The sequence below is a fragment of the Hyaena hyaena genome, unplaced genomic scaffold, assembly GCF_003009895.1.
Source record: "Hyaena hyaena isolate Hyena2069 unplaced genomic scaffold, ASM300989v1 scaffold_607, whole genome shotgun sequence".
Classification (NCBI taxonomy): Eukaryota; Metazoa; Chordata; class Mammalia; order Carnivora; family Hyaenidae; genus Hyaena; species Hyaena hyaena.
Genome location: NW_024081241.1, coordinates 764,551 through 785,411, shown reverse-complemented (window position 1 = coordinate 785,411; position 20,861 = coordinate 764,551). Strand labels below are relative to the sequence as shown.

The window sequence follows — 20,861 nt, the reverse complement described above, 5'->3', positions numbered from 1 at the left end:
GACATTTAACTGCTGTTTTATAACAATACTACTTTTTAAATTGAAGTGTAAGTAACATACAATGTTACGTTAGTTTCAGGGGTATAACATAGAGACCCACAGTTCTATACGTGATGCAGTGCTCACCATGATAAGTGTAGTCGCCATCTGTCATCATACAACAATATTACAATATTATTGACTGTTCCCTATTTGTATTTTTCAGCCCTGTGACTTTATAGCTTGAAGTTTGTGCCTCTTAGTCCCTTTCATCTATTTTATCCACTTTGCCATTCAGTCTTCCTTTTTGATTGTATGTTTCTTGGAAAGGACTTTCCCAGTTTTTAAATACTCATTTAGCATATAATCCATTTATAATTTGTGTTCTGGCTTTATAGATTTTTAAAAATCTGAACTATAAGACTGAATGAATTTCAATTTGTTCTTCCAACAAATACAGGAATAATTGTTTTTCAGTCCATTAAATTAAATCTACTTAGAAATATGTCTCTTTCGGGGCGCCTGGGTGGCTTAGTTGGTTAAGCGTCTGACTTTCGCTTAGGTCATGATCTCGCGGTTCATGGGTTCGAGCCCCGCGTCGGGCTCTGTGCTGACTGCCAGCTCAGAGCCTGGAGCGTGTTTCAGTCTGTGACTCCCTCTCTCTCTGACCCTCCCCTGCTAACGCTGTCTCTCTCTCTCTCTCCTAGAAATAAATAAAACATTTAAAAAAAAAAAGAAAGAAATATGTCTCTTTCCCATACTTTTTTTTTTTTTAGAATGAAATATATATTTATTTAGCATTCCCTGGAGATTTGTTTATACTGCCTCAGAATAATCCGTCTTAAAGATCAGAGTTTTGCCTTTATTGTCAGATTAAATTCTAAACCTAAAGATATGTATGTAAACTGGAGAACATAAATTGCACGTATAGCTAGCTTGTTTTGTTGTAATCCTGAATTTACATATGAACCTGGTGTTTAACATAATTGTTACCTACGGTGTACAACAAAATTCATTTGTAAAAATTCATTTGTAAAAATTTGTAAAAATTGCTTTTCAGATGTCAGTCCTTTTGCACCTGGAGTTAGTTCTCGAAGTGATATCCATTGCCGGCACCAAGGTGTTAACATTACAGAAACTGGTCTTGAAGGACTTCTTTTTGGAATGCTAGACCGGGAAACAGATAGAAAATTATGTTCTGATATTCATGATACTTTGGGGCATATGCTGTCATCACTGGCTGTAGAAAAACTTTCCCATTGGCTAATGCTTTGTAAAGATGTCCTGGCAGCTTCTAGTGGTATGTATTTAATATATAAAATATGTTCTTAAAATAATGAATATTTTCCCTTCAGTATATGTTTGATATGTAAATATGTGGATATAGATACACAAAAAGATACATAGATACATATATTTTAATTTGAGCTTGCATTTAAAAACACTAATAAATTTTAATCTATGAATCCCTATATAAATGTTGAAAGTTAAACTATATTACAAAGTAATGCGCTTTCTTTGATTTGGGGGCAACAGCTAAATTCAAACTAAATTTCCATGTGTGAAAATCCCCAGCTACTCCATAGTTGAACATAGTGTGTAAAACTAGTGAAATATGTAAAATACTTTTATGTTATCCTTTGCTTGGTTTCTCATTGTTTTTTTTTTTAACTTATCCATTCTGCTGTTTTCAAAGGAGAATTTAATCCTTTTAAAATAAAGCAGTCTCCTAACATTAATGCAAGTTCTAAAACATCATTTTTGCTATATGGAAGGCCGTCATAATATGCTTTGTTTTTTGTTATAGATATGAGCACTGCAACTCCTTTAAGTAGTGGAAAAGATGAGGAATCTGAGAAGAAGGATGAGATGGATGATGATACCATGTTCACCACACTAGGCGAAGAAGATAAATCAAAGCCCTTCGTGGCACCTCGCTGGGCCACTCGGGTGTTTGCTTCCGATTGCCTGTGTCGAATCATCCATTTGTGTGAGAATGCGGACCAGGCCCACTTTGATCTTGCAATGGCACGTTCCGCTAAACTGCGCAACCCTACAAGTAAATTTAAAACCAGTGCTTGTGTTCCCCAAAGTAGTTTTATAGGTTTGAGATACTTTGCTCCTAGGTAACGTGCTTTAGATTCTGTCTCTCATTTCTTACATTCCCTTGCCTTTTACCTTTGTTTTCTGTCCGCTAAACATACTACCCATCTTCTGCTTTGTATTTGGAACAGAAGATTGAAGAAAGTAGTGTATGTCTACCTATCTTAAGGTAAATGTATCTTAATCATGTCCCCTCAGTATAATAAAGGCAGTAACTTACATATCCTTTATACTTTGTCCTAGTTTTAGCATTTCAGTGTAAAAGAGCAATGCTTTAAGGTGCATAAGCAAAGTGAATTTTGCAGTCCCCAGCCATGGAGAATGTCAGAATTCATGAATGCTGTCGTTCAACTCAAATCTGAGATTTCAAAAATACTTCTAGGTAATTTTACAGTGATGAAAATTGTTGGTTACTGAAACCTGCCACTGTTTTATGTTTTGTGAGCTTTTTAAATCCCATTATCCCCTGGATCCGATATTATAGGGAGTTTACAAAGAAATCATCACATCCAATATCCTCATTTTACAAATGAGGAGACTCAGAGAAACTGAGAGCAGTAAGAGAGTAAGAGACTCTGTCTTGTAATTTGTTGTCTCTTCATTGCCCTGTCATTTTTGTACATATATAAAGACAAACTGGGTGTGTTAATAGTATTGAAGTCTGTGCCTTAAAATACCTTTCAGTTTATTTTGTTACTAAATGCCTTTAAGTTTACTAGAGCTCACAAAAATGGATTAAAAAACAAAAAGTAAAACGATATTCCACATATAGAATGTGAATCTGAAGGTACAGTTATCAGCAAAGCACAATTATCATGAACATAGTGTCTTCATTCATGTCATTATTTATCAAATATTTACCAAATCCTATTCTTTGCTACACATTGGGGATACAAAGAAGAAAAAAACAGAGCCCATATCCTTGAAGACTTTCTAGTCTAGAAGAAAAAAGGCTTGTCTCAATTACATGTCCCAATTGTGGTATGATGGAGTATTTTGGGAACTTAAAAAAGTAGTGCTCATTTCCTGAAGAGCCAGGGAAGACCTTACAGAGAAAGTGATTTTGAAACTGGATTTTAAAGAAAGAGAAAAGATTATGCAGATAGAAGCTGGTTGTATTAGTTTTCTATTGCTGCTGTAAGAAAAGACCACAAATTCAGTGGCCCAGATTATTTTATCTTATAGTTCTGTATGTCAGAAAATCCAGCATGAGTCACCCTGGCCTAAAATCAAGGTCTCAGCAGGGCTGCATCCCTTTCTGGAAGCTCTAGAGGAGTCTGTTTTCTTCGTTGCTTCTGTTAACTGCCTGCATTCCTTAGTTGGTCGCCCCCTTTCTCTGTCTTCGAGGCCAACAACATTGACTATCTCAGTGACCCATCTTCAGTTGTCACACCTCTCTCTGACTACAGCCAGAAGAGGTGCCCTGCTTTTAAGGCACATGTGGTTAGATTGGGCCCACCTGTTAAATTTGGGCTACTCTCCATGTACAAAGTCCCTTTTGCTATGTAAATTAACATCCGCAGGTTGTAGGGATTAGGGTGTGGACATATTTGAGCACCATGATTCTACCCACTGCACTGGTTTATTATGAGCAAAGAAAGTAAGAGAATTTGTAAAGGCACGGAAGTGTGTGTATTACATTTAAGGAAAAGTGAAGATCCTGAGGTTGGCTTTCTTTCCTTTGTATTTAATTGTTTTTTCTCTCATTATTTGTATCTTGTCTTTTTGCCTGCATTCTCAGAGATCCTTACAAGGTTTCCCTATATGTCATTGATATAATGTTTTACTGTTTTCTGCCCCCATTAGTGGATCTTAAGTCTTCTTTTATGTTTTTAGTTTTTCTTTCATTGTTTTGTCTTCTGCCTTCATCGTATCGTACCGTTTGGGCTCCTTTTGATTTTCTGTACTTATTCTATAACAACCATGACTTCGTGCATCCTGTTAAGATGCCAAGTGATTTTCTGTATTTTATTCTGATTTTTATAGAAAATTATTTTTAGGTGTATTTTATTTATTTTGAGAGAGAGAGTGCACACGTGCATGCACATGAATGGGGGAGGGGCAGAGAGAGAATCTCAAGTAGACTCTGTGCTGTCAGCAGGGAGCCGGATGTGGGGCCTGATCTCATGAACCATGAGATGATGACCTGAGTCTAAATCAAGAATCAGACACTTAACCTACTGAGCCACCCACCTGTCCCTAGAAAATTATTTTTGAGATTAGCTCTTTCTGAATCTTCATAATCTTTCTTTTGCCTAGGTGTATTTTTTTTTCCATAGGCTTCTTTCTATATCCTTAAAAGAGTAGAGTGCATATTTGGAATTTGGTCACATTGTATGTGGGTGGATTACCCATATTCTCTGTCTTTGATAACTGGGTACTTCATTTTGGTAGCTGGATGGTAAGCTGATATAACCGCTCTCCAACCTAGATTTCAGTATCTGACATGCTTTGTTCTGATAGACTGAAACAGAATCCTTTCTAGTTCCCACTTCCTGCCATTCTGAACAGTAATGTCAGCGTGTATGAAAAGCTATAGAATCAAATGAATGTGCTGTCCAGGCTCTTCTTGTATCTTCCTTACCTCCCTTTGTATCCACTGTGCTTTAGTTGTATGGAACTACCAGTCCCAGAATATAATAAACCTTTAATAGTCCCCTAATTCTTTCCCCATTTTAGAATTTCTACCGCAGGCCCCTTTCCGCTCCCCTGCTTTAGGAGTTCATCTTCTTGGATTTGGGGGAAAAAAAAGAGGTCTTGATTTAAGAAAAGTTGGAGATAGAGATTTGTGTAGAGAAGAGCTAGCACTTTCATTTAGGAATAATTGCCTAGTTTCTGGTTGCGAGAGTGGTATCATTCTAGACCTTTTTAATTAGGTGACAGAGAGTAACAGAGGAATAATGGGCCTTTTAATTTACTTTTGGGTTGGCATAATATGAATAGGCCCATTTTAATCAAGTGCCATCTACCTTGGAAATTTCCTCCCACCTTCTGGCAGCAGTTCATTATACCTAATTTTTGTTGATGGTATGGTTTTGTCTCCCCGAGGTGAGGAAACACTGGGGGCTTCTAACTGAAAATGTTCTTTTTCTCTCTCCTCTGTTCCTCTTCCCCAAACCAATAGATATTATTTATTAAACTGAAGATTCTAGAAAGAATTTTAGGTAGGCACATGAAAAAAATAGAAGAACTTGTCTTATAACCTTCACAAGGGGAATAACAACAAAAACCTGTTTTCATAGGAGCTGGGAATCAGGCTGAAACACAGAACTGTCCTGCTTCAAAAAGACTTTGAGAATCTTGAAGCCTCCTGAAGAACTGTAGAGTACTTGAGCTTGATAAATTATTTAGATAATTTTAGTTGTTATGTCTTTAAGTTCACCTATGTTTTCTTCTTTGGCATCTAATCACTAAATGTAATCTTATCCAGTATATTTTTTCATTTCAGATATTTTACTTCTTAAATCTCTACAAGTCCCATTTGTGATTTTCTCTTTTATTTCTCTCTTCATCATGCTCAGGCTTTCCTTTTCTTTCTTGAATTTAGGCAACATATATATAATCCCTGTTTTAGGCTGCCTGTCTGCTAATTTCATCATCTCTTTCATTTCTGGATCTGTTTCTATTCACTGAGAGTTTTTTTCCCTTCTTATGAAATATATTTTCCTTCTTCTTTGCATCCCTGGTAATTTTTTACTACCTGCCAGATATTGCAAATTTTGTGGTAGTAGTGCTGGATTTTGTTGTATTCCTTTAAATAGTATTACACTTTGTTCTGGGGTATAGTTCAAGTACTTGCTATCTCTTGAATTCTTCTGAGACTTTCTTTTAAGCTTTTTTGGGCAGATCTGGAGCGTCCTGTACTCTAAAAGGAAAAAGACTTCTCTTGCCTACATCTTATCATATAAAAGTTTTTTCCAGAAAGGAGAGGTTGAGAAACTACTGCCTACAGTCCAAATCCAGCCCATAGCCTGTTTTTTTTTCAAACAAAGTTTTATTGGAACACAGCATGCCCATTTATATACACATGGACTGTGACTCCTTTCCTTCTACAACAGCAGAGTTGTGATAGAAATTATATGGCCAGCAAAGCCAAAACTATTTACTCTCTAGTTGTTTACAGAAAAAAAATCTGCCAACCCTATTCTAAAGAATTATAAACTCCTTTTGGGAAAGTTAGGATAATCAGTTATTTTGCTTCAAATGTTATTGTACATCCTATAATTATCATCCATTTTACCATACTGTGTAAAGGTCTACCAATGTTCTTGAGAAATTATGATATATAAGCTTTCTTCAAAGCATATCTTTGTTATTTTTAAACACAGTGAAATGTGTGGACCATAGGTGCTTTCTAAAGAAGTTTATTTCATTTCATATTATACCTATTTTTGGAGAAATTTTCCATCTTGCCATCTATTTTATTTTTAGATGACCTGTTGGTACTTCATCTCTCTGACCTGATTCGCATGGCATTCATGGCTGCAACAGATCATAGTAACCAGCTGCGGATGGCCGGGCTCCAGGCACTTGAAGACATTATCAAGAAGTTCGCATCTGTGCCTGAGCCAGAATTTCCAGGCCAAGTGATTCTGGAGCAGTATCAAGCTAATGTGAGATACTCTGTTTATTTAAACCCTTAAAATTGAGCCTTTGTGTGATTATTAAAGGAGTGAGGATTCCCTGGAGAAATGTCTTTGGAGCTTCAACGACATGTCTTTATTCCCATTGTCTGTTACATAGTTGAATCCCACAGTTGAAGAAACAACAGTATAAAACCTGTCACTATTTTTAAGTTGTGATAGCATATTCATGATAAAACTAGAATAGAAATCGCAGGCTAGCCTTTCAGTCTTGTGTTCAGATGTTTAGCTATGCCATTTAGAAGATAAAAGGACATTCAAAGAGTGTTGTGGATTTGCTGACATTACTTTTATATGTCAAGACTTGATAAGCCTTTTTAAAAATAAAAAGGGCCACTTTGTATGCTAACGGATAACTTCTAATAATAGTGGTTCAGAATATTACTGAAGGAATTATATACCTTCAAAAATATGTTTATTTTGTTCTAAACAGAGACACTTTTCTCTCTTAGGATTTATAACTTTGTTTTCTTCATCTGAGGCACAATAGATATAATCCTGGTAATGATGGGTTATATGAAGACAAAGAAACTTAAGTTAGCAAGGAAAGAATACACATTTTCTGTTACTTTAATTATATCAAAATCTTAGCTACGGATACACAACACCTTATCTAAAAGCTGTACTCAAACATACATAAAATTACAAAGTGTGAATAATGTTTACCCCATTGTTTTTCCACCGTAAGTACCAGTGAGGAAGTTATAGCTTCTAGCCCAGCTGGCTGTAGAAAATACATATTCAAATACTTACTCCCAAATACCCAACCTATCAAAATGAAGCGTTGTTGTTCTGTTTTGTTTTATTTTGACTTTTTATTTAGAAATAGGGTTTTTTAAAAATTATTTATTTCTGAGAGAGAGAAAGAGAGACACAGCGTGAGCTGGGGAGGGTCAGAGAGAGAGGGAGACACAGAATCTGAAGCAGGCTCCAGACTCTGAGCTGGCTGTCAGCACAGAGCCCGACGTGAGGCTCGAACCCACGAACCCCAAGATCATGACCTGAGCTGAAGTCGGACGCTTAACCAACTGAGTGACCAAGGTGCCCCTAGAAATAGTTTTAAACTTACAGAAAAATTAGAAGAATATACAAAAAATTTTGTCTCACTTGCTTTAACATTGATTTTTTTTCTCTCTTTATACACACATTTTTTTTCCTAAACCATTTAAAGATAAATTATTTAAATCATGTACCTTTACCCTCGAATACTTCAGTCTGTATTTCCAAAGGACAAGAAGATTGTCTAACATAACCACAGAACAGTTCTCAACTTCAGGAAATTCAACACTGATATATTACTTCTATATAAGCTGTCATATTCCACTTTTATCAGCTAACCCAGTCATCTCTTTTGTAGTATATTCACTTTCTCCTTCAGTACAGGATCCGGCACCAGCTCTGTGATCAGTTGATGCAATTAGTTGCCATGTGTTGTTAGTCACAGAGAAGGACTCAACCCATTTCTAAACTTCTAGAAATATACCTTAGTGACTGACTCTCTTGTGTAAGGGAAGATATCTCAAATTGTTGAATATATCTAAGTTCTTGTTCAGTTCATACACATTAAATCTAATATATCTAAGAATCCATGACTTGGTTGGCTTATTAAAGCTAAAGCTCACAGGGTGCCTGGGTGGCTCAGTTAAGTGGCCGACTCTTGATTTTGGGTCAGGTCTTAATCTCACAGTTGGTGAGTTTGAGCCCCTCATTGGGCTCTGTACTCATGCTTCAAATCCTCTGTCTCCCTGTCTCTGCCTGTCCCCTGCTCATGCTCACTCTTTCTCTTAAAAATAAGTAAATGTTTAAAAAAATTTTTTTGAAAACTAAAGCTCATATTCCTTTACTTATTATTACTATAACAATGGCACATAAATGAATATTTCTTGAGACTCCTTCTCTTAAAGCATTTCTTTTTGAGGTAAAATGGCCTCTAAGGTCTTTAAATGACTATGTGAATTTTTAGTACTACTCAGTTATTTAAAGGAATTGATCCAGTTATATGAAATTCACTCATTAGGTAAATACTGTTAGAAATACATTCAGGAATGCTGACAAAAACTGAGGACTGATGGATGTGGGGGGGAGGGGGGGATGGGCATGGAGGAGGGCACTTTGGGGATGAGCACTGAGTGTTATGTAGAAACTAATTTGACAATAAACTATTTGTAAAAAAAAAAAAAAAAAAGAAATACATTCAGGAAAATATAGACAGAATAAAAAAGAACAGGAGTTTTCTGTTATCTCTAGGAGCATGTAACTTTGTCAGAAAGTCCTGTTTACTATTAAACAAAAACAAAGGAAAAAGAAACAAGATTAATTGCCTATTTGGTATAGCATTCATACAGATTTGATAATGATTATAACTTCCTGGAAAGCAAAAGAAAAAGGGTATGTTTGAGTTAATTGTAGAAGAGTTTGAATTTATTGAGAAGAGAGATAAGGGAGATGTGATAAAAAGAAAAGTAACAATGCTGTGTTTTGTGTGGTTTCGTCTCCAGGGACACAAGAGGCTTTTGTGTTTACCACTTATCTTTAAAAATTAAAAAAATGCTCATATTCTTTTTTTTTTTTTTTTTTTAGGTGGGAGCTGCTCTAAGACCAGCCTTTTCCCAAGATACTCCATCAGACATAATAGCAAAAGCTTGCCAGGTAAGAAGAAAAAATAGGGTTTTCTATAGTTACCTTAATTAAGTTAATAGATGCCTTAGAATTTCACCTCCAAGAAAGAAGAGAGAAAAATCAAATAATATTTATCTTTATCTTGAAAGTACAGTAGTGACACTTTTCTCTTTTATTCTGTATCAAATGATGAAGTAGTAACTTAGTTGCATCCCTTTTTTTGTCATAGCTGAGGAGATGACTTTGGGATACATAGCTTTTCTATTATCCAGAAGTAAACAGAAGTATGAAAATCATAAGAGTGACTAAAAATTAAAGATTACAAAATAATTAAATAGCATTAATTAATTAATGATAATTAGGTAATAAAAGGTTTGGGGGGAGGGGCGCCAGAGTGACTCAGTCAGTTAGGCATCCACTCTGGATTTTGGCTCAGGTCATGATCTCAGTTAGTGAGATTGGGCCCTGTGTCAGGCTCTGGGCTGAGAGTGCGCAGAGACTGACTGGGACTCTCTGTCCTCTCTCTTCTCTGCCCCTCCTCCATGCTCTCTCTCTCTCAAAAATAACTAAACTTTAAAAATGAAAATAAAGGGGCACCTGGGTGGCTCAGTCAGTTAAGCGTCCGACTTTGGCGCAGGTCATGATTTCATGGTTTGTGGGTTCGAGCCCTGGGTCAGGCTCTGTGCTGATAGCTCAGAGCCTGGAGCCTGCTTCAGATTCTATGTCTCCTCCTCTCTCTGACACTCCCCTGCTCATGCTGTCTCTCTCTCTCTCTCTCTGTCTCTCTCTCTCAGAAATAAATAAAACGTTTAAAGAAAAAAAAATGAAAATAAAAAATTTTTTATTTAAAAATTAAACTTAAAAAATAAAAAAAGATTTTTTTAATTTAAGTAAATTTTTTTAATGTTTATTTTTGAGAGAGAAACAGACAGTGCAGGCTGGGGAGGGACAGAGAGAGAGGGAGACACAGAATCTGAAGCAGGCTCCAAGCTCTGAACTATCAGCACAGAGCTGAAGTCAGAAGCTTAACCAACTGAGCCAACCAGGCACCCTGAAAAAAGATTTTTTTGATCACAGGTTTTAAAAAATTTACAAGTTTCTGGGAATTACGTATCCTAAAGAGAATTCCACAATATGGAAATTTCATTGCATAATTAATTAATGATTGTTATATTTGAAAAGAGTCACAAAAGTAAGCACTTATGTTCTTACACTTTTGATAACTTCTTTTTCATGTCTCATTCTGAAAAAGGATTCATGCATTAAATTCTCGTCTTTCAAGAAATCAGATTCTTTTTTTTTCTTTAATTTTTTTTAATGTTTATTATTTATTTTTGGAGAGACAAGACAGACAGAGCATGAGCAGGGGAGGGGCAGAGAGAGAGGGAGACACAGAATTGGAAGCAGGCTCCAGGCTCTGAGCTGTCAGCACAGGGCCTGATGTGGGAATCAAACCCACAAACTGCAAGATCATGACCTGAGGCAAAAGTAGGATGCTCAAGCTACTGAGCTACCCAGGCGCCTCCAGGAAATCATATTCCTTATTTGCTTTCCTAAAGACAGAAGAGAGGCAACCCTTTCCTTCCCAGTTTCTGGAGTGTGGGCTCGAGTCTGTCATTATTGCTTGGAATCCATAGTCAAGCTACACGTGGCCTCTAGAAAGAGAATGTTCTGCTGTTTGCAATAAGTGTAAAGTTCTTACTTTGTTCTCTCTGGCTAAATGGGTTTGCCTCCAGAGCCTAGAGCCTGCTTCAGATTCTGTGTCTCTCTCTGTCTCTCTGCCCCTCCCCCTCTTGCTCTATCTCTGAAAAGAAATGAATAAACGTTAAAAATTTTAAAAACAAGAGAGAGAGGTCTGTGGATCATGATACAAACCTCAGAGTTAGAGGAGGCTGTTTGGTTTGGGATACCAACACACAATCAGAAATCATAGTTATGTACAAATACATGTATCATGGTGATGTTTTAAAGCATAGTATTTAAACAGGAAAAACCTACAAAGCTCCTGTTCCTAGAAAAGCAAAGGCTATTCAGATTTCATCTTGTGGATGAGTGCCATGAACATTTCCTCCTACTGAATTTGCTGCAGCGTCTTATTCTTTATGCGGCTCTAACTGCTCTTTCTATAAGGACTTTTTTCCTTATCTACTGACAGGCTTAAGTTTTGACTTCCTATCCTTCTGTTTCTTGAAGGAAACCTGGTTTTGAAACAAATGTAACAGCGGATTGCAAATTCCTTTTCCTTAAAGGAAAGTAAGGAGTTGGCTTTGGACAGGTCATGAAACATTGCATCCCACCTTATTTACTGGAATAGATGCCATGTTAATCCTGAAAATCAGGATAATTTTTAGATATTATAGGAAGACTCTCAAGTGTAACACAAATGTGGACGAGTAATCAATGGTTTAATAAGAAATTTAAACCAGCCTAGCTATCATAAACATAATATATAGTTTAAATATCTTGTTTCAGATTAAAATTTATAAATGTACCTTCATGCACCACTCTTTTGATGTAAGGCCAAGGTCTTTTCTCTGAAAATGATTTTGCTGATTCAGTCCTGCTTTGTCTTTCTTGATAAACCAAACCTATAATGCAATACCTGCAATATCTAGTCTCATGTTCTTTAAAGTGGAAGAGAAACTTAACGTTTTTACAAATCAAACTTTCTGCCGAATTGTCAATGGTTAGTTTTCCCCCAACTTTTAGTATGTTTCTTCCTCGACAGAAATGTTTATCAAATCTCTTTGATATGTTGTTCAGTTTCCTAAAGAATAACAACTCTAATTTCATAATCATATTTAAAATCTTTTTACTTCAAGTTTCATTATATTTGCAATAAGATTTTGTGGGTTTTTTTAAATGTTTCTTATTTATTTCTGAGAGAGAGAGAAGAGAGCATGAGCAGGGGAGGGTCAGAGAGAGAGGGAGACACAGAATCCGAAACAGGCTCCAGGCTCTGAGCTAGCTGTCAGCACACAGCCCGATGCGGGGCTCAAACCCACGAACCGTGAGATCATGACCTGACCCGAAGTCAGACGCTTAACCGACTGAGCCCCCCAGGTGCCCCTTTTCAACAATATTTTGACTGGCATTTTATTTTGCCATCAATATGTCCTTAACTGATAACATCAACTTTAAAATGTCCTTTTTAATTTTTATTAAACTTTGTTCTGAATTCTGGGAAGATAAGAATATAAGAGAATAAAATAGTTTACATAAATATTCTCAACTTAAAAAGATTTTAAATATAGGAACATAATCCATTAGTTATAGTTTAATATCCAAACGCTCTGAAAAGCAAAGCTTTTTCATAATTTATTTGCTAGCGAAACCTGAGCTGACTGTACTCATTTGGCCTTGCTGTGAAGCTGAGTGGGACTGGTGTCTGATCAGTCCCTCTTGCTGTGATTTGTACTACATTTCACGACAGAAGTGTCCTTCTGTCAATTGTGGGGTGCTGTTACACTTCTTGCTTGATGTATTCCTTAATGAGGTTCACCGCCCTTACTACCTTTCATCAAAAAGTTGTGAATTGTGACTCACATCTTGGCCCAAAGATATCAGATAATCAGAACGTGAGGACTTGTATTCGTAGAGTAAGGTGGCGCTACCAGGCCACCCCTTCCTTCTTGACATCCTTCCCTTGGCTCCAGTGTCCATGCACTTGCCTGCTTTTCCTTTTGTTTTTCTGGAATTTTCTTTTCAATTTCTTTCATTGTTTATTCTTATTCCACTTGTCCCTTCAGTATAACTCTTCCCTGTGTTCTGTCCTTAAGACATTTTTTCTTTTTATACCTCAATCTTTGAACAAATTTACCTGGTAACATTGCTTTAGTTATTCCTAAATAATAACCAGTGTTAACTACAGTGTTATATTAGTTTCAGTGTACAATATTAGTGATTCAACAATTCTATTCACTACTCAGTGCTCATCATAAGTGTACTCTTAATCTCCTTCACCTATTTCCTCCATTCCCTGGCACCTCCCCTCTGTAACTATCAGTTTTTGCTTTATAGTAAACAGTCTATTTTTTGGTTTGTGTCTTCTTTTTTTCCCCCTTTGCTCATTTATTTTGTTTCTTAAATTCTACGTATGAATGAAATCATATTGTATTTGTCTTAGTCTCTGATAGGCTTATTTAATTTAGCATAATACTCTCCAGCTCTAAACATGTTGTTGTAAATGGCAAGATTTCATTCTTTTTGTGGCTGAATAATATTCCACTATATGTATATACATATGTATGTAATATGTATGTGTATAGCATATATGATATGTGTACGCACACACACACACATATGCCACATCTTTATCCATTCATCTATCAGTGGGCACTTGGGTTGCTTCCATAATTTGGCTATTGTAAATAATGCTGCAATAAACCTAGGAGTGTGGGCATCCCTTTGAATTAATGTTTTCATATTCTTTGGGTAAATACCTAGTAGTGCGATTACTGGATCTTAGGTTATCTCTATTTTTAACTTTTTGAGGAACCTGCATACTGTTTTCATAGTAGCTGCACCAGTTTGCATTCCCACCAACAGTGCGAGAGGGTTCCTTTTTCTCCACGTCCTTGCCAACATCTGTTGTTTCTTGTGTTTTTTATTTTAGCCATTCTGACAGGTGTGAGGTGATAACTCATTGTTGTTTTGATTTGTACTTCACTGATGATGAGGGATGTTGAGCGTCTACTTAGTTATTTTTTACCCTGCTCCTTAAATCCTGAGCCAAGTTTCTACCTGTCTGCTGAATATCTTCCCACAGGTCCCCTACCAGTACTTTGAACTCAGCATGTTAAACTGTTGAAGCTTAAAACCATGCTCTCTAACTTCTCATCTCCCCCAGCCTTTCCTGTTTTCTTTCTTGTCTCCAAAGCAGCGGCCTCACTTTCCTCACTTTCATCCAAGTTAGAAGCTTTGGCAGTCTTTGATTCCTCACACTTTTTGTAAATCCCTGCCCTGTCCCCTAAAAATATTTAATTGGTTTCCAAAGCCTGTGATTTCTACCTCCAAATCTCTCTCAGATAACTCTCCCTTTTCATTCCATTTCCAGTTTGATCTATATTCTCTGTCCCCCAGTACTAGAATTGCCGCATGACTGAACGCATTACTTACCATCTGAACATACTCTCTCCTGGCATAAATGCTGGAGCACAATTCTAATTGTAATCTCCCTGCTCAGAGGCCTTGGAAACTTGTGATTGCCCATAGAACAAAGGCTGAGTTCAGTTTGCCTGGAATGTAAACGGCACCATCCTCTGATCCCAGTTACCTTTGCTAATCTCTGTTCTTTTCCCTTGTAACTCCCCCTGTATCTATACACACAGACCTTCCTGATCTCTAAACATTCCCATTTCTCCTGCTGGAAGTGATCTCTCCATCCTCTGTTTTTAAGTGTAGTATTGCAGTCCTAAAATGTTCTTGTGTGTTCATTCAGTCTGCGTTCTCTTTGTTGAGAACAGGCACTAGATTTTTCCCCTTTATTTATTTTTTAATCTCTTCCATAGCACTCAGAATAACCTTTTACCTGTGGTAAGCAGAAATGTTGTTGAATTGAAGAATTACCCACAATTGAACTGATTCAGGCAGAAAATTTTTTCTATTAAAATGTTTGTCCAGTCAGAAAATGGAAACATGAGAGTAAATCACCATTTATTTTCCACATAGGAGTACAATAAATTCCATCCTTGTTACCGATTTGTGATTCAAAACTAATACTGAAGCACAGCATTGGGGTTTTGGGTTTTGTTTTCTTCATTGGCTTTATTTTATGTTGCTTCCCCCAGGGAAAAAATCATACTTACTTCATACTTATGTGTTACGTGTTAATTTTTTCATACAAAATCACCACTGTTTTTCTTCGGCCAGGTGTGTAGTACGTGGATCGGCAGCGGAGTTGTCAGCGATCTCAATGACCTCCGTCGAGTACACAATCTTCTTGTTTCTTCTCTGGACAAAGTGCAGGCTGGGAAAGGGTCTTCTAGCCAACTGTACCGAGAGAGCGCCACAACCATGGAAAAACTGGCTGTTCTCAAAGCGTGGGCAGAGGTAACCACAGCCAATTGTTTTTGAACCATTGCCCCATCCGCGAGAAAATACTCCCCTACTCGTGTAGGTAAAAAAGAAAAAAATTTTATTTGGTTATTGTTCTTTTAAAACCAACTTTTAGTATGGAACACTTTTTAAAAATCTGTTATTTTCTCCTTCTCACTGAAATACAGATATGTTTATGTCTCAAAAGAGCTCTTAGGAAGCCTTTGAAAATTATTTTTTTAATTGGTTTTTTCAAAATTTCCGTATTGAGCAATTGATCCCTTAACTAATTATGTGGAAATTAGGCAGAGAAAACTATAAATACAAGTAATAGAAAATATTTTATGCCAAAAACCTTTTATTTGAGGGGCACCTGCCTGGCTCAGTCGGCGGAGCATGCAACTCTTGATCTTGGGGTTGTGAGTTCAAGCCCCACGTTGGGTGTAGAGCTTACTTTAAAAAAAAAATCTTTTATATGATTAAATTTCAAGAGACTTGCCACTGCTCATTGATACCAAGATCACAGAGTTTTCTGTGTGTGTGTGTGTGTATGTATGTGTGTGTGTGTGTGTGTGTGTGTGTGTGTGTGTGTGTTTTGTTTCCGTAGCTGGCCTACCTTTTTCATTCCACAGCCACTTTTTTAAAAATGACAATATTCCTTTAAACTCACTTTTCCAAATTCCTCCTACCATTTGCTTTCAAATTCTTAGTGTCTGACCTACAGTGTTTCAAGTAACCCTTCCTCTGCCGACCAGCACTGCACTTCTCTATTTCCACGGCATCAGCGGCTGATGACCCAGCCAGCAGACACTTGCTGGCTCAAAGCATGCAGCATCCAGACGATATGGTTTAGATCAAGGACCTCTGAATTTTTGTTGTGCTTTTTTTCCCCACAAAAATAAAAATGGAAAAATGTACAGCTCAGTAAGGTATCATGGAAATTCTTTTTTTTTTTTTTTCTTATTTTTAGACTATAGATCAAACTGTCCTTCAGGTAGATTATTTATTTTTCCCTGCTGCCATTTTTGGCTTAGAAAGTAAAATAATATTTTTTGTTTGATTGATAAAATGATTGCTCTTACTTTTAAAAGTTTAGTTGTTGTTTTTTCCAAATCAACACAAACCTTTCAGGTAGGAAGTAGTATAAGAAAAAGATACTGTAATATGACTTATCTGTCTTATCACTTTGAAAACAGGAACAATTCTTTGTTAATTTTCATATATCTGAGTTTTTAACTAAAACTGCTACTTTTCTTGTCTGTAGAAATTACATTGCTGTTGATGTATTGATTTTTACTTAAAGATCCATGTTCTTAATTCTCCAGCCCCATTGACTCATTTCCCCAAATGTAGGGACCACTCTGTGGTCTGACAATCAGAACATTGCTTGTCAATCAGCTAGTTCTTTTCTGACTTGCATTAATATGCTTGATTCACCTACTAGGAAAGCTGACATAGTTTAGTATAAAAAGCATTAAATATTGACTCAGAGGCCCTAGAGTAAATTATTTCTCTCTAAATTACCATCTTTGTGACTTTGGTCAAGTGATTCGTACTCTTAGAGCCTGAGTTTTTTCATTACAATGTGGAGATAATATCTTCTTGTAAGGTAATGTGTATCAAAGGACCAAGCTTTGTTACTGACACTGAATGGAAGATAGACAATTACTTTTAAAAATTAGATCATAATCTCACATTTTAATTAAATTAACAATGCACATTTTTATTTGACACATTTTGGGGGTAACTTGTGCTATATAACTTAATGACTTGCACCTCCTGCCTCAGTCTTTCATGCTGTCTAGTGATTCTTTTCCTTCTTATCTTCCTTTCCTTTATCATTCTCTTCAAATGCCTAGCATATTCTAGATTTCTCTCCTCAAGACTTATCTCTGCTTATACTTTTTCACTCAGAAAGCTGAGGATGTCCGGGGCGCCTGGGTGGCTTAGTCGGTTAAGCGTCCGACTTTCGCTTGGGTCATGATCTCACAGTTCGTGGGTTCGAGCCCCGCGTCGGGCTCTGTGCTGACTGCCAGCTCAGAGCCTGGAGCTTGTTTCAGCCTGTGACTCCCTCTCTCTCTGACCCTCCCCAGCTCACGCTGTCTCTCTCTCCCCTAAAAATAAAAATAAAAACATTAAAAAAAAAAAAAAGAAAGCTGAGGATGTCCATTGTCTGTCTCCTCAGACTGTTACCTTGAAATCTTTAGATTCACATGATTTGGGAACTTCCCCTGTTAGGCATGAGTATGAAGGGGAGATGGTTCCCAGCTCAGTGCCATCAGTCCTGCCCACTTCTGTATCTCCAGCCCCTCCCTCTACATGCTTGGTCTTCTCAACTGCCTTCCTCCCCAACTCAGCATTCCCTTCTACTTTCTGTCTCCTTCTTCACATCTCAGTTCCCTGAAAGTTCAGTATCTTCACTTCCTCAGCTCTTGGCCACTCACTTCTCAGTCTCCCACAATATCGGGTCATTTCCACTGCAGGCTAGCTGGGTCCGAGGATCCAGAGGGGGCACTGCAGGACCAGCCGAGAGGAAGTGAGAGCAGAGTTTACTGGAAATATAGAGAGCAGATACAGATACCCAGTCTCTGGGAGACTGGGAAAGGAAAAGAGAATGAGTCACATCTTGTTGGGGTCTGGGGTTTTTAGTGAGAACAGTGGCTTGGCATCCACGGACTGGTCAAAACAAGAACAAGTGCTCAGACATCCTCCATGAGTCACTTGTGCCCTGGAGCCTGGGGTCTCAGTGTCAAGGTGTCTGGAGTCAGTGGTCTTGGAAAACTGATGACTCTACCTGGTCACTCCTTAGATATTATCTGTTGTGCTAGAAGAATCCAAGTATTGTTTAAAAGACTATGAGTATGTATATACAACCTTTCTGAAATGTTAATGATTGTTTCTTATTTTCTTCATTTTATGCTTCTGATTTTTCTGTTTTTCTTGCATGATACCTAATAAGAAAAATCAGCCAAAAATTACTTTAAAAACTAAGTCTAAAGGTTACATTCTCCTGTATTGCAAATAGCAATATAAATTATAGAACCGTTTTAGAAAGGTTTTGGCAGTGTCTGTTCAGAGTCATAAAAATATTTATAATCAGTAATGCAGTAATTGTGTTTCTGAGACTTTATCCTAGGAAAGAATGTCCAAAGTGTAGGAAGGAAGTGTTTACAAAAAAAGGCTTACTTAAAACATTATTTATAACATGAAGAACTGAACACTTTTGTCTTTGAAAACCATATGATGTCTTATTAAGGTTCTGAAGGCCAACTAGAGAATCAGAAGTAAATACAACATTTCAACCATTAGGAAATTGTTAGACATATTATGGCTCACTGCCTGCAGCCATTAAGAGTAATGTTTATAGGGGCGCCTGGGTGGCTCAGTGGGTTAAGTGCCTGACTTTCAGCTTGGTCATGATCTCACAGTTCATGGGTTCGAGCTCCACATCCGGCTCTGTGCTGACAGCTCAGAACCTGGAGCCTGCTTCAGCTGTGTCTCCCTCTCTCTCTGCCCCTCCCCCACTCATACTGTGTCTCTCTGTGTCTCTCAAAAATGAATAAACATTAAAAAAAAAAAGAGTAATGGCTGTGAAGACCAGGATTCCATAGGAAACCCTCCTGATATGGTAGTAGATAAAATTAAATTCAAAATTCTCTGTACAACAGCATTCCAGCTTACAAAGACAGAATATGATAACTTGGAAATTGGGATTATAGTAATTTTAAAAACCCATTTTCAAAACTTTTTATGGTAGAACTTTTTAAATAACATCAAAAGTTAAGGGAAAACAAATAACATCTGGTCTATAAATCCTGCAGTGACCTCTTCCCTTCCCCACTGACTATAGAATAAAACCTTCACCTGCTTCTGCCTCATAGCCTCTGCTCAGTCTACACCAGTTGCCAAAGCCTAAATGTATGTACAAGAACAAACGTGTATAACTGCAACAAAGAAGAATCTTTAAAATTATGATTTAGGAAGTTGCCATTATACATCCTTTTGGTTTACTAAATGGAGAGAAAGGATATGGATAATATATATGTGACCAGTAAATTATATACTTGGCTCAACTCTCTATTATAAAGACTAGATTGCTAACTATCGCTTAAGGGATTAGAAGGATATTTATGGAAATCCTTTCTGTGGCCCTTCCTCCAACCCCTTCCAGCCTTTTTCTTTGAATGCTATCCAATTGTGTCTAATAAGTTTGTGAAAGTAGAGGCAGTAAACAGGAAGTTATACCCTATGACGAAAAGAAAAAGTTAAAAAAAGACACACATAAAAGGAGGCTTTGTAAAGTATAGCAAGAGAAGCCAGAAGAAATTCAGAAAACCCTACTCAAGGAATATTTTATGAGAGGAATAGTCAGAAGTCAGATCAATAAAAGCAGATTGCCTCCAAAGCAGGTGGAATTATTCTTTGAGGGTTCTCAGAAAGTCATGAAGCTGTATACTCTCCAGTGCCTGTACTCAACTCGTGTTGATAATTCAACTGTATAATCATAGCAGCTTAGACTACGTCATTTCTTAATATTCTACCTTGTTATTTTCTCCTCCTGAATGCCATACTAGGTTTATGTGGTTGCTATGAATATTAAAAAGGAAGCAGAGTCAAAACCAAAAAGAGCAATTAAAAACACTGATGATGACGATGATGATTTTGGTACCATAGATGAATTACCACCCGATAGTTTAATAACACTTGTGCAACCTGAACTGCCAACACTCAGCCGCCTGTGGTTGGCGGCGTTAAAAGACTATGCGCTTTTGACTTTACCAGCCGAATTTGCTAGTCAGCTCCCCGCGGATGGTAAGTACTGCATTCAGAGTTTGGTCTTTATGGAGTTCAGAGTAGTAATGAAACAAAATGCAATTGGTAGAAGTTAGCAACAATTATAACTAATAATATTATGATATAACTTTTATGTCTTAAATTTATAGAGTATAACATCTTAAGTTTAAATTTTTAATTTGTAAGAATTTAATAAAGTAATTTAAGATGTAGCAATAACATTTTCAATTTCTGTGGACTTAAATGTGGCATTCTCTCACTTAAGGCCCATTCTCCATATTGGATTTATGAATTTAGACACGGCCTTAAACTTATTTGCTAAACCAAGCAAACATGTTCTCCCTGTTATAATAATAACTGTATGAGCTAATGTACTCGAAATAACTATGCATAACAAGTCATTATGCATAACCATAATGAAGTTTATTGCTGTGCTGGTCAGTGAATGCAAGGACAGATGGGGAAATCCTCAGTTTGGTAGTGGGAACAGGAGATGAGGAAGAATGGCAGAGGGAGAGTTGAAAGAGAAAGAAGAGACAGAGTTCCCTGTCTCTCTGTGTTAGAGAGAAATGCAATAGAAAGAGTGATACAAAGTGAAGGCGGCCAGGGTTTTAGGGAGTGTCTGGCAACAGTGAAGAGGAAGCCTGTGACCACAAGGTAGAGAAAGGTACCAGGCCCCCGGCGGCA

The 20,861-nt window shown here is 37.1% G+C and overlaps 1 protein-coding gene across 1 annotated transcript in view; it reads left to right on the top strand.

The window, feature by feature from the left end:
* Nucleotides 1–20,861, top strand: part of HEATR5B (HEAT repeat containing 5B) — a 99,553-nt gene that overhangs the window by 57,160 nt on the left and 21,532 nt on the right. The window contains exons 23-28 of the mRNA XM_039257216.1: nucleotides 1,040–1,279; nucleotides 1,787–2,038; nucleotides 6,514–6,695; nucleotides 9,306–9,374; nucleotides 15,216–15,395; nucleotides 19,955–20,192. Of these exons, the coding sequence (XP_039113147.1) occupies nucleotides 1,040–1,279; nucleotides 1,787–2,038; nucleotides 6,514–6,695; nucleotides 9,306–9,374; nucleotides 15,216–15,395; nucleotides 19,955–20,192 (1,161 nt within the window). The remainder of the gene's footprint in view (nucleotides 1–1,039; nucleotides 1,280–1,786; nucleotides 2,039–6,513; nucleotides 6,696–9,305; nucleotides 9,375–15,215; nucleotides 15,396–19,954; nucleotides 20,193–20,861) is intronic.